The following is a 13,634-nucleotide window of genomic DNA, read 5'->3' on the forward strand; positions in this document are numbered from 1 at the left end:
TGTCATCGGGCCCTGCGGGTGCCAACTGCCATCGTCAAGGACTCCTCCCGACTAGCAGCTGCCTCCTCCTCTACTGCCACATCCTCCACCTCGTCGTCAAAGATGTTATCATGCATGTCATCTCGCGTGTCGTCATGGGCACTTCGCCCTGCCTTGTAGGTGGCGGAATTCTCACGGAGGTAGGTGGCCTCGGGACTCCTCGAGCGCTCAAACTAGCGATCCTGGAGCATTGATTTTTCCTAGAGCTCTCAAGCACCGACAAACTGGTAACATAGCATAGCACTCAAGTTCTTTAGATGCAAGTATTTTAGATTCGGCCACATCCAATCTGAGAAAGTGAGAATGACCGCGAGAGCAGCATGCAAGTGTATTTAGGTTTTGGAAAAGCGATTTGCTCCACACAGAAAGGCACCATGGAATGCTTTTCTGTGGGGAGCAAAATCGCTTCCTTCTTTTTTCTCGTCGATGATACCGTCGCTTTACTCCTCTTGCCAAGCACCTTTCACAACTTCCTGAGAACCAGGGATGGCAGTCTAGAAGTTCTTCAACTTGAATGCGCGAGGTTGTTGCTGGCAGCTATCGCCGACGAGAAAAATTAGGCACTGATCCGAGAGTGACGTAGAGACAAGGCGTGAAGCACGTGGAGCAAAGCGCCGATTCTATTGGTGGATATCTCTATGCCAACAAGAATTCAGAGTTGCACGAAAACAGTTTATACGGCTCATGGTCACGCTGCGCTTATTTTTATCTCTAGCTGTGTAAATTTGATTGAAGTCGCCCAGCACCAAACCACCTAACCCCCCTTGGCTGGAACTAATCCACTCTTTTGGGGCTTGATTCGAGAAGCCCCCCCTCCCCCCCCCCCCCCCCCCCCCCACCCACACACAAAAAAAAAATGTTTTTTGAATTCAATTATAGTTGTCGTTATATCATTTCCTTGGTCTGGTCAATATAGTGACCTTGTCATACCAACGGCTCAAAATATGCATGTAGGAGCAAATAAGCCATGGTGTAGTCGGCTTTAGTTACCACTCTAGTGCGAGCATGATTAATGGGATCGTGGTGATGTGGCTAAAAATTAACATCCTCCTGCAAACTCGTACCAACCATGTCTTTAAAAGGCACCCCTCTTCTACTTCCTCACCAATAGGGTACCCAATGCACAAACCTTGTACTACGCTACAGCGAGGCCAAAAAATATAGATATTGTTTCTTCCAAGCTTTCATGGTGTGCCAGTAAGAAATTGTTGAATCGTAGTTGAAACAGCTGAGGAAATATCAAATGTAATTTCTTTCATCGGACTAGGAGGCTCGAGGAAGTTGACGTGATCCCCTTTTGGCACAAAATGTCCACAGTGAATAGCTGCTCTAGTCTAAGATGTAGAGATCACTGAACGGGTCATAGAGCTTTGCTCAAACCTGCTGAACCTATCGAGCCGTTCCCGCCGTTCAAGCTTTTTCCTCCAACAAATTATCTTTACAAAAATTGTTAAGCAAGTTAGACGAAGTGCAGCCTGCTTTTCAAACCGCCATGAGTGTACTTAGAGCAGGATGTGCAGGCCGATCGCCAGTGTTGGCTTTTCTTTTTATTTTTCCTTCCCTAGCTCTGTGACTCTCTTACTTCTCCTTCTTAATGAATGAACTACAGGGCGTCTTGCTGTGCTTTCGTTAAAACAAAGTTTGAGGAAGTGTTGTTGTTCTAGTAAATTATATAAAACTTATAGTGAAATATCTTCTGCTTATAAAGTAAAATAATTATGTTCAGTCAGTATGAAGTCCTAATAAGCACAAAATCAGATCACCAATGACATGGCCCGAACTAAGTGACTGGGTTAAAGGCTGAAGCAGTATTGCCGGCAACGGATAATCGGATCAAATCATATTTATAATGGGTATGCAGTTCCTCTAGGCCAAACCTTCAATGTGGCACACTTTTGGTGATCTTTGCAGCTTTTGCAATTACCTTTTCTTAGAATAGCTTTTGCAATTCCTTTCTCTGATTCCATCCTCGCTTTCCATAGGATAGCTCCCCAAATTGTCACCTTGTATGGCCCAGGGAGTTCAAAACAATAGTAGGAGTAGGGTTTTTGTGCTCTATGATCCATCAATAAAAGAAATAGTAGCTCTGACATGTTCATTTACTTGGATGCACAATTTCCTTATGTTCTTGAGTCTTACGAGTAGAAGGCACGAAGTTCACAATATCCATTGTATCATGAACTGAAGAATGAAGATCCCCGGGAGAGCATGTTGGTTTTTTTTGTGTGTGAATGCGGTGTCAACCACCACACCAGCTGAATCGCACTGGTTAAAAGTTTGTTTCTTTTTCCTTAAAGAAATGAATTCCAACAAAGATGTAACATCACTAGTTTAGTAATTAGTAATGAGTTGTAAACTTGTAATGTGCATCACGATCATTTCATAATATCTTTTTTTTTCAACTGTGAAAATGAAGATATTTCAAATCTCATAAAATGCTATAAAATACATCCAGAAAACCATGCACAAATATATATGCGTAGTTTCATGAAATTTCGATGGACAAAACTTCCCATATAAATTATTAACCCTAATATGCAAGTAGTTGGTAGATCAAAAGTCTACTGAATTGAGGGAATTTTACTTTGTGAGCACTCTTGAAAAGTTGTGAACAGTCTTCCAGTAATATTAGAAATGTATAAGAAAATTTCAATTAAATTTGGAAAGTCAAATAACATCTTGTAGTTCAAAACTCAATTTGAATCAAAACTGACTTTATATTTTTAGAGGTGCATATATAAACTAAAGAAACTTGCAAATATTTTATTTGATCCTATAATGATCCAGGGAAGCCAAGCCTCCTAAATCTTTGCACGCGGTTTGAATCTTCAAATAATCTAAAAGTTGTTCAGATGGATCAAAAAACAAAATAATAAACATAAAGAAATAAATCACCCTCCCCTTACCTTTTGGGCCCACCTCAGCGGCAAGTCCCAGAACCAGCCGAAGGGTGCAACCCATCCCGGGACCAACTCTCTCTCTCTCTCTCTCTCTCTAGCTCTCTATCTCTCTCTCCCCCATCTCTCTCTCTCTCATCCAAACTCGTGTGTTGTATTCCACCTCTTGTGAGTAGACGTCCCGCGCATCGAGCATGCATTGTCATCGCGTGCCACCTCTTGCTAGCCATCGTTGCAGGCTTCAACCCTATAGGTTCAACTTTGAGCTTTGTTGTGCCTTCCGCCATTATGTGCATTCTAATTCGTGCACTAGAGTTTTTGGTGTCATGGGGATGATTTAGACAATGAGAGAGAGAGAGAGGGCTCGGAGTGACGCAGTATCTAACAACCCTATGTCTCGAGATCTAGGAGCTTTCTTCTTTTTCTGTGTCTCAAACTGATTACAAGGAGTGCGAACCTCTGTCTATGAACAAGGGGCGGCTTATACATGTGCCTGACCCCTGGCCTTTGCCATTGCAAAGGAATTAAAGGTTACATTGAATAAATCCATTGTAAGTGGTAACTGACGCAATAAATGCTAGTAACACATGCCACCCGAACCATCCTGGCGCTTTAGATATCCATGTTGTATGTTCATCTTCTCCTATTTGAGTAGCTTAGTCACCTTAGTATGTTCAATCATCCGAGTACCCGGTGAACATATGCGTCCGAGTAACGAGAACGCCAACGTTAGTCGAGTAACTTCTTCGATCACCGAGGTTGGTCTCACATATGGACTCCATGGTTTATTATACCTTGGACCTTCATGGGCCTACCCTTAATGGGTAACCTCGTTAGTCGGGATCATCGCCGGAAGCATCCCACCCATCCGCCATCATCGTGATTCTCACCGCCACCTTGTAACTCTCTCGCGAATAAGACTAGGGCTAAGATCGTATTGCCTTGCCCTACTCATTCTCCCAATCAACCCCCATCATCCTCTTGCTCCCTCTTCCGCAGTGTCCAGACCTCACCCATGTTGCAACTCTCTCGCGAATAAGACGAGGGCTAAGGTCGCATTGCCTTGCGCTACTCATTCTCCCAATCAAGCCCCCATCATCCTCTTGCTCCTTCTTCCGTAGTGTCCAGAGCTCACCCGTGTAATCCAAAGTTCGTTGTCATGGATGCTTGTCTGTGTCGATTTTGCACTCATATGTGATGGATTGAAGCTATGGGTTAACATGTTTCTTGTGTGTGTTGATGGAAAATTTAGGTTAAACCTATGTCTAAGCTTGCCAAGTTGACCAAGAAATAAAAAAAATCCAAAAAATTATGGGATTGGTTTGATTGGGAATAATTGCCGAACGGGTGTTCTTTAAGATAAAATTTTTGTGTGCAACCTAGGGCAGCGAGTAGACAACCATGGCCTCGGTGTGGGACACTGGGTGACGTTTGTGTGAAGCTCGGGGTAGTGGTGTAGCAATTGTGGCACATGGCAGAAGACAAAGATGGGGCAGATGGCGGTGGCCCTATCGCATGAAACTATCACCAGATGGGGAAATGGGGATTGGTTTATTTCGAGGAGGAAGAAGGAAAAAATAAACATACTAGTGTGTGGTATTTCTGTTGTAAAATGGAAATCGGTGGGTAGGAAAATAGGTGAACTGGCCGTTTTGGAACGAGTACGAGTGGAATAAGCCTAAACAAGCTGTTGGATCGATGCACAATTATTTGGAGGGCTCCTTCTGAAGGAGGAGACCCGATTTTGGCTATTTGTTTGGGCTGGTGCATCCATATAGCCCAGAAGTTGTTAGAGCATTAGGGCTCCTCCACCCATTCTAGGAGCGGAGTTGCGGAGTGGAGAGAATCTGAATAGGTTCTTACCTGAGGTCCAACCTTACATATATTTTTCTTTGTGCCATTATATATCTTCAGAGCGTATCCCGAGCCCATTAGGCTTCAATTTCTAGAATTGACATTTGTGCTCGTATTTTTTTGAATTTTTCTTAGGCCTTCTGGCGATGTGCGTTCAATGGGAGAAGACATTCTCGTCGACTACTAAGGCATCTGTGGCGAGTTCGTCAATCTCAAGATGATGTGCTGGCTCATTCTCGAAGGTGCTCATAAAAGTAGGGTGTGCATGCATGCGTTTAAAGTGATAAGTGTATGTCCGCATGTATGAGCGTTTGCATCTCTAATTTCTTTTTTACTCCCGTGAACCACCCAAACAACGACGGTAAAATTAAATACAATTTTTCCACTTTCAAAAACTCCAATGATTCAACTAGGCATGCTATTTCGATTCATATGCTTTTGTTGGTGTGCAATTATTATGGAAGACGGTGATGACGGCCTCTGTAGCGTATGCATACGGTGCCCGCTGAGAGTGTGTCGAACCAGTGTGTGACCCAGAACTAGCAATTTGGCTTGGTTGGGGTCTCTGGCTTTATATGTTGTGCTTTGGTGTGAGGTTTGGGTACGCAGTCCAACAATCTGCACCCCTTCATTAAGTGGATAGGAATAGCGACAGATGTTGTCAAGATGATGGCTTCCTAAGGATGGCAATTTTACCTATGGCATGGGTACCCGCGGATACAGTACCTACATGACCAGGGTATGGCAACAATTTTATACCCATGAGTAGTACCCATATCTTACTCGTTAAGTCATGGGTAGGGCATGGGTAAGGCATGGGTATAGCCTTGTACCCGTTTATACTGATATATGGACCTTACCCGTGGAGGTCCAACATATGCGCAAGGGTCGGTAACGACAAAGAAGCTGGGTGACCTAACTACTCCCATAATTAAGTCTCACACCATCACACGAAATTCCGTCGTCTCCATCAAATGGTTTTTTTTGTCAAAGGTGCTATCAATGAATGTGAAATTATGAACAACTTGTGTACTATAGGTATGGGTACAAGTAAAGTTTCATACCCATAGGTACGGGTATGGGTAGAATTTTTTACCCATTGACTACACATGTATGGGTATAGTATTACTCTACCCGCCCCATATCCTACCCATTGCCATCCTTACTTCGGACATTGATGTGTTATTTCGTAAGGTCTTGTTGAATAATTAATAAAATAGATGTATGCATCGTCCTGACACAGAGGCTGGGGTCACCTCCTTTCCAAAAGAAAAAACATCATGGAAGAAATAAAACCTATTTTTTCATAGCCATCCAAAGTAAAGTCCTTTTGGAAAGGGTGTGACTAGGTCTCCGTCAACTGAGACTTAATCAAGTCTTAGTCAAGTGATATATTATACAAAGGGAACAACTGAAGAAAAAAAATTATGTATGAATCTTCATATAAAATCAAAGAAATATAGCATCGACTGAGACATATCTCGGTCGACTCACACTTAGCAAAACTGTTTTGCGAAATCACCACAGCGAAACAGGATCCATTCAAGTGGTACACACCGATCAAAGCCTGTCCGCATCATGCAACCCATAGAGCGAAGAGGGATCCATGCCGGCGTGCCACAAAGTTATTCAACAAAGTTATTCCCTCAAAAAAGTTATTCCAAGAATGTCAGGGTGAAAACCAGATTCTGGCCTTGTGTGGTTGGATCCGGTGACGACGACGTTTGAGCGTCGCTCCCTTCGTGAAGGCGTTGCTGTTGAAGAAAACCTCGTCGTCCGTGTGGTGTCTTGAAATAATTGGTGCAAATATGGTCACTACTATAATTTGTCGAAGGCGGATCTGGTCGCTCTGGTTTTTTTCCTCGCCAACACATAGCTTTGGTTGTATATGACTTTGCTATTTGTTGGTGTTTTTGTGTGCGTGCATTGATGTTGGCTGTGTGCATCCTAACTATGCAGAAGCCGGGTGTGTACTCATTATGTTTATATCCTCTTGATGCTTCATTTGAGGTAATAAAATTCACCCTATGTCGAAAAAGAATGTCATGTTTCAGTTGGTGCAATTGCATAGTATCCAAAAATTGAATCCACCGAAACCAAGCGTGTACGCGTGGTTCGTTTGATTGACTCTTCCACTACGATCGAGGAAGACTTCACGCTTGGAAGACTCAGAAAACACACACACACACACAGAGAGAGAGAGAGAGAAGACTCCAAGTCTCTCTTGATCGAAGCAGAACGCGTGGAAATGGACTCCAGATTCCTCTCGCTCTATGTAATACAAGCAACCTGACCAGTCTTCAGTAGTTCACTATCACGTTTAATGGCGGAGATTGTTGCTTCCGCGGTGGTCGGCGAGACGCTTACAAGGATCTCCAGCTTCATCATCGACAAGCCTGCTGGCAAGCGGCCATGCGACAGAGACGAGATGGAGAGGCTGGAGATGGCGCACATCAAGATGGAGGCCGCGCTGCAGCTGTCCGACCGGTGGCAGATCACCGCCGCGCCGGTGCTCCTCTGGCGGAGCAAGCTGAAGCGTGCCGCCCAGGAGTGCGACGACACGCTGCGCCTCTGCAGGCAGCGCCAGCGCGCCGTGGTAGATGAAGAGCTCAGGCGGCAGGCATCCTCGCTCCCCACGCGCATCGCCCACGCGGCCAAGTCGCTCGTGTCATCTCTCGTCAGCCGCGGCAAGGACGTCGGCGAACCGGTCCCCGTCCGGAGCTTCGAGAGGTTCGCGGAGGGCGCCGGCGAGTTCGTCAGGTTCGTGGAGCTGGGCGGGACCCCGCGGCAGCACCTCTTCTTCGACCCGCTCATCGGCCACCTCCTCGCGGGCAAGACGGCGCGGTACCAGGCGCTGCAGGGCGGCAGGTTCTACTACCTCGGCATCCGGCCCACGAGCTTCGCGGAGCGCGGGGTGGAGGCCATGGTCGGCTTCGTCCTCCAGGACTTCAGGGCGCCTGCCAAGAGCTTCAGCTCGAGGTTCATGCTGCGCCTCTCCGAGAGCAGCGACGTGCTCGGGATCATAGCCAGGTGCATGTGAAACAAGAGGCTGGAAGCGCATGCCGGGGCAGGGGCGCATTGCGTGTTTATATAGGCCAGACATGTGGCTAAGATTACAAAGGAGGTTAGGGATAGGTTAGGTGTGGATTAATCTCCAAGTTAAGCTAATTACCAAGATCTAATCACAACAACCTAACCTATCCTAATTACAACACACACGTCACATATCTAACCGGCACGGTTTATAACAATACCGTGGCAAGGCATACAATGATGTTTAACACTCCCCCTCAATCACAACTATCTAAGTTAAGATTGCGTCGAAAGACCTCCAGCTGCCGCAGCGATAATGGTTTAGTAAAGCCATCTGCTACTTGATCACCAGTAGGTACAAATTAAATATTCAAAAGCTTGTTAGCAACTCTTTCACGAACAAAATGATAATCAATCTCAATGTGCTTTGTTCTAGGATGAAAGACAGGATTGGCAGAGAGATAAGTAGCTCCAAGATTGTCATACCACAGTGAGGCGGCAGGCAAATGACGAATACCCAATTCTGTCAGCATATTTTGAACCCAAATAATTTCAGCAGTGGCATTCGCTAAGGCCTTGTACTCAGCTTCTGTACTTGATCTGGACACAGTGGCTTGCTTACGTGCACTCCAAGAAACTAGATTGCCACCAAAGAATACTGCAAAACCTCCAGTAGACCGCCGATCATCAGGACAACCTGCCCAGTCTGCATCTGAAAATGCACTAACAAGTGTAGAGTCTGACTTGGCAAGTTTGAGACCATGACTCTTGGTTGCCTGAAGGTACCGAAGAATTCTTTTTACTGCTGTCCAATGAGTGCTAGTGGGTGCATGGAGAAACTGGCAGACTTTGTTGACTGAAAAACATATATCTGGCCTGGTTAAAGTCAAATATTGCAAAGCTCCTACCACACTTCTGTACCTGTTGGAGTCCTCGGCTCCAAGTGCCTCTCCATCATAAAGAGACAACTTCTCTGAAGTGGACAACGGGGTTGGAGAGGGTTTGCAACCTTTCATGCCTACTCGCTCAAGGATATCTTGTACATATTTTTCTTGGTACAGAATGATTCCACGAGCCACATGCTTCACCTCGATGCCAAGAAAAAAAATGAAGATTACCCAAATCCTTGAGAGCAAAATCCATGCGCAGATTCTGAAGAAGAGCATCAACTGCCCTAACGGAGGAGCTGGTGACAATAATATCATCAACATAAATAAGCATAAAAATGGTCACTCCATGCCGATGATAAAAAAACAGTGAGGTATCCCCTTGGAAGCAGCAAAACCAAGAGACTGTAACTTGGAGTACAGGCGATAATACCAGGCTCTGGGTGCTTGTTTCAAACCATAGATTGCTTTGTCAAGCTTGCAGACATGTCGTGGTAAAGCTGAATTTTCATACCCAGGAGGCTGCCTCATAAACACCTCTTCTTTCAGAACACTGTGCAAAAACGTGTTCTTTACATCTAGTTGTCGCATGCACCAGTTTCTAGATATTGCAAGTGAAAGAATCAACCTAATAGCAGCAGCTTTTACCACAGGTCTAAAACTATCCTCGTAATCAATCCCGTACCTTTGCTTAAAGCCTTTTGCCACAAGGCATACCTTGTACCTGTCAATCGTGCCATCAGACTTGCTTTTTACCTTGTACACCCACTTGCAATCGATCACATTTCTCCCTCTGACCAGTGGAACCAAGTGCCATGTCTTGTTTGCTATGAGGGCTGAAAATTCTTTGTCCATAGCCTGCTTCCACTTGGAGTCAGCAAGAGCATCATGCAGATTCTTGGGTTCACCTGTGGCACAAAAAGAATCCCAACGAACACAACCATCTTTATATACCTTAGGCTTGGTAATACCACTTTGTGACCGAGTATGTGATTGGGCAGGAGGCGGCTGAGCTGGTTGAGTTTGCTGAAGCTGTAGACGATTTTGCATGGAAGAGACCATGGAGTCAAACGCAGAAAATCCCGAAGCTCCCTCTTGCGGCGACCCAGGCTGATCCGGTGCGGCAGCCGATGGCGAACTGCCACTTGGCAGTTCTGGAGCGGCCACATCCCTCGAGGAAGGTCGCGCCGCGTCAGAGTCCATGCGCCTCGCCTCGTGAGGGCCAGGTGGACCGCGCCCAGCCGGGCTGGCCGACCCACCAGGAGACCGCACGCCCTCCCAGGCCGGGGACATCGCGGTAGTGCGCCTGGCGGGCCCACTAGAGGAGAGCGGGATAGGGCGCCCGCCTGGCCGCCAGTCTGTTGGCGTGGATCCCGGCGAGGATTCGCCTGACGCTGCTGTGGGCGCGGATCCTGCTGCTGATTCGCCTGGCGCGGCTGCAGCCGCGGATCCCGAGGCCACCGGATCTTCTGTGGCTGTATCAGAATCCTCAGGGTGCTGCATAAAATCATAAGAATTTTCACCAAAGTCTTCAATGTTTGGCTGCCCTGTTTCCTGCACACTTTCACCTGGGTCATTAGCATTGGACAAGGACATATTATCAGCAGTAAAATCAGCTCCCCCTTGAGTGAAAAAGGAGACGACAAGAGATGAGAGGGCAGGAGAAGCAATTCTTTGCGAAGTTGAGCACCGGCATTTGAGTGGAGACTTGCGAAGGGAAAAACTTGCTCATCAAAAATGACATCACGGGACACATACACACGACCAGAAGAGATATCAAGGGATTTGTAACCTTTATGAAGGGTACTGTATCCTAGGAAGGCGCATTGCTTGGACCTAAATTCAAGCTTGTGCTTGTTAAAAGGGCGCAAGTTTGGCCAGACGTACGACACACCCAAAAATGCGGAGAAAAGAGTAGTTGGGCTTGGTGCCAAAGAGTCGTTCTAGAGGTGTTTGGTTCTTGATAACTCTACTGGGGATACGGTTAATAAGATAGACCGCAGCGAGAAATGCTTCATGCCAAAATTTAAGTGGCATAAATGCATGAGCAAGTAAAAAGAGACCAACTTCTACGATGTGCCTATGTTTTCTTTCTGCGGAGCCGTTCTGCTGATGAGCATGCGGACAAGAAACGTGGTGTGTGATGCCAATGCGTTCAAAAAATGAGCTCAACCGTTGGTACTCCCCAACCCAGTCGGTTTGCATGGAAATGATTTTACGATCAAAGAGACGTTCAACATGAGCTTGGAAAAGGCGAAATTTTTTGAAGACATCAGATTTATTTTTGAGCAAATATATCCAGCTAAACTTGCTAAAATCATCAATAAAACTGACATAGTATTTCTGCCTTCCTACAGAGACGGGTCCAGGACCCCAAACATTTGAAAAAATCAGCTCTAAAGGAGCTGTGGATTCACTAGTTGAACGAGAGTAAGGTAACTGATGGCTCTTGGTCATCTGACATGCATCACACAACAGAAGGTGGTCTTGTTTATTCGAGACAGGAAGATTGAAATCACATAGAATCTTTTGAACTACCGGAAGGGCAGGGTGCCCTAGGCGCTTGTGCCACCGAGAGGTGGAAGGCTTGATGGCAGGAAGAACTTGGCGTGGAGGTGCACTTTGCCGTCCGGTCATGGGGAACAAGCCCCATCTACTCTTGTTTTGAAGAATTGTTCTCCGGGTAGCCTGATCCTTAACAAGAAAGAATTCAGGATGAAGCTCAATGAATACATCATTATCTCGCATAAGATTATAGGCAGAAAGAAGGCTTTGGTCGGCACTAGGAGCATGAAGGATGTTGTTGAGATGTAAGGAACCAGAGGGAGTAGATAATACTGAATAACCAATATGCGCTATGTCCATACCTTGCCCACTTGCCGTGTGAATTTGGTGCCGGTGTAGCGATCACGGACGGCTAGCTTCTCCAACTCGCCGGTGACACTAGTAGAAAACAGGGCTTTGGTCCAGGCCGGGTCAGCCCATTAGTCCCGGTTCAGTCCAGAACCGGGACCAATGTGGGCATTGGTCCCGGTTCATGAGCCCAGGGGGCCGGCCGGGCCATGTGGGCCATTGGTCCCGGTTCATCTAGACCTTCTGGTCCCGGTTGGTGGGATGAACCGGGACCAATGGGCCTCGCTCCTGGCCCACCACCATTGGTCCCGGTTGGTGGCTTGAACCGGGACCAAAGGCTCCCCTTTAGTCCCGGCTCATGTCACCAACTGGGACCAATGAGGTGCCTATATATACCCCTCGCTCGCGAGCAGAGCACCCCAGTGCTCTGTTTTTCTCTGGCCGAGGGGGAGAGGGCTTTGTGGTGCTCTAGCTCACCTCCTATGCACATGAGGTGTTCGATGGAATGCCCGAGCCACACTACTTAAGCTTTCTCCTCTCGAAGCTCGACCTCCAAGCTCCATTTTCCTCGAGATTTTTCTAGATTTAGCGGTCCGTCACGCCCCGTCCCCGTCTTCACCGTCGTCGATCACCCGCGCCGATCTCATCACCGACACCACCGTGGTGAGCCTCTTGTTCTTATCTTCTTTCTGAAAGGAAATTTTTTCTTACTTGTATGTTTAGATAGATACTTGTATCATTTTCTTACATTTATTATTGCATCTTATATAGTGCGATGGTTTTGGTATCCGCCCCCGTCGGCCCTCGTCCTGTCTATGATTCGGATGTGGTATGTATATTATCTTTATAACTATTGGTTCATTTATTGTTTATGAAAATTATGCCGACCAATGTGACATAGATTTTATTTATCTAGGATGTATGTGAATCGGAAATGCCAACCGACGCTATTGTCGAGAGGTTAAATTTAGTTGAAGAAGAAAACAATTTGTTGAAGGAAAGAATAAAAAAAATTGAGGAGGAGAAGATGATATTGGAGTTGCATGTTGCGGATGTCGTCGATGATCACAAGATCAAGATGGATGCAATGCGCTTGAAGATTAGAAAGATTAGAAAATATGCCATTCATACCGAGGCTTGGTATCATTATGCCGTTGGATCAATTGTTACCTTGGTTGCGATTATGATCGCATTTGTTTTCGCATTGAAATGTTTTACATAGTTTCAATGTATGGTTTAATTAATTAGATGCTCTGGAGAGCTATATGTTGTTAGATGAGAACTATGTATGCACTTTGGTTTTAATGTGATGATGAACTTCTATTAATTTGGACACTTAATTATATATAATGCACGCAGATGAACCGGCAATGGATGTACGGTGACAGACACACCCGCGAGTACATTAAGGGCGTGCATGAGTTTCTCGATGCGGCTGAGGCAAACAAGCAGAATGGTTTTATGTGTTGTCCATGCACTGAATGTGGGAATACGAGGTCTTACTCTAACCGGAAAATCCTTCACTCCCACCTGCTTTACAAGGGTTTCATGCCACACTATAATGTTTGGACGAGGCACAAAGAAATAGGGGTTATGATGGAAGACGGCGAAGAAGAAGAGTACGATGACAACTATGTGCCCCCTGAATACGGTGATGCTGCAACGGGGGGAGCTGGTGAAGATCAAGAGGAACCAGACGATGTGCCCAATGATGCTGCAACGGGTGAAGCTGCTGAAGATCAAGAGGAACCAGACGATGTGCCCGATGATGATGATCTCTGCCGGGTCATTGTCGATGCAAGGACGCAATGCATTAGTCAAAAGGAGAAGCTGAAGTTCGATCGCATGTTAGAGGATCACAAAAAAGGGTTATACCCCAATTGCGAAGATGGCAACACAAAGCTCGGTACCGTACTGGAATTGCTGCAGTGGAAGGCAGAGAATGCTGTGGCTGACAAAGGATTTGAGAAGCTACTGAAAATATTGAAGAAGAAGCTTCCAAAGGATAACGAATTGCCCGATAGTACATACGCAGCAAAGAAGGTCGTATGCCCTCTAGGATTGGAGGTGG

The 13,634-nt window shown here is 46.1% G+C and overlaps 1 protein-coding gene across 1 annotated transcript; it reads left to right on the forward strand.

Annotated features, from left to right (window-relative positions):
* Positions 1-6,990: 6,990 nt before the first annotated feature.
* Positions 6,991-7,879, forward strand: LOC125547766. Its single transcript, XM_048711543.1, has one exon. The coding sequence runs from the start codon at positions 7,114-7,116 to the stop codon at positions 7,828-7,830; it is 717 nt and encodes a 238-aa protein (XP_048567500.1). The 5' UTR covers positions 6,991-7,113; the 3' UTR covers positions 7,831-7,879.
* The last annotated feature ends 5,755 nt before the right edge of the window (positions 7,880-13,634 follow it).

This window comes from Triticum urartu, chromosome 3, assembly GCF_003073215.2.
Source record: "Triticum urartu cultivar G1812 chromosome 3, Tu2.1, whole genome shotgun sequence".
NCBI lineage: Eukaryota > Viridiplantae > Streptophyta > Magnoliopsida > Poales > Poaceae > Triticum > Triticum urartu.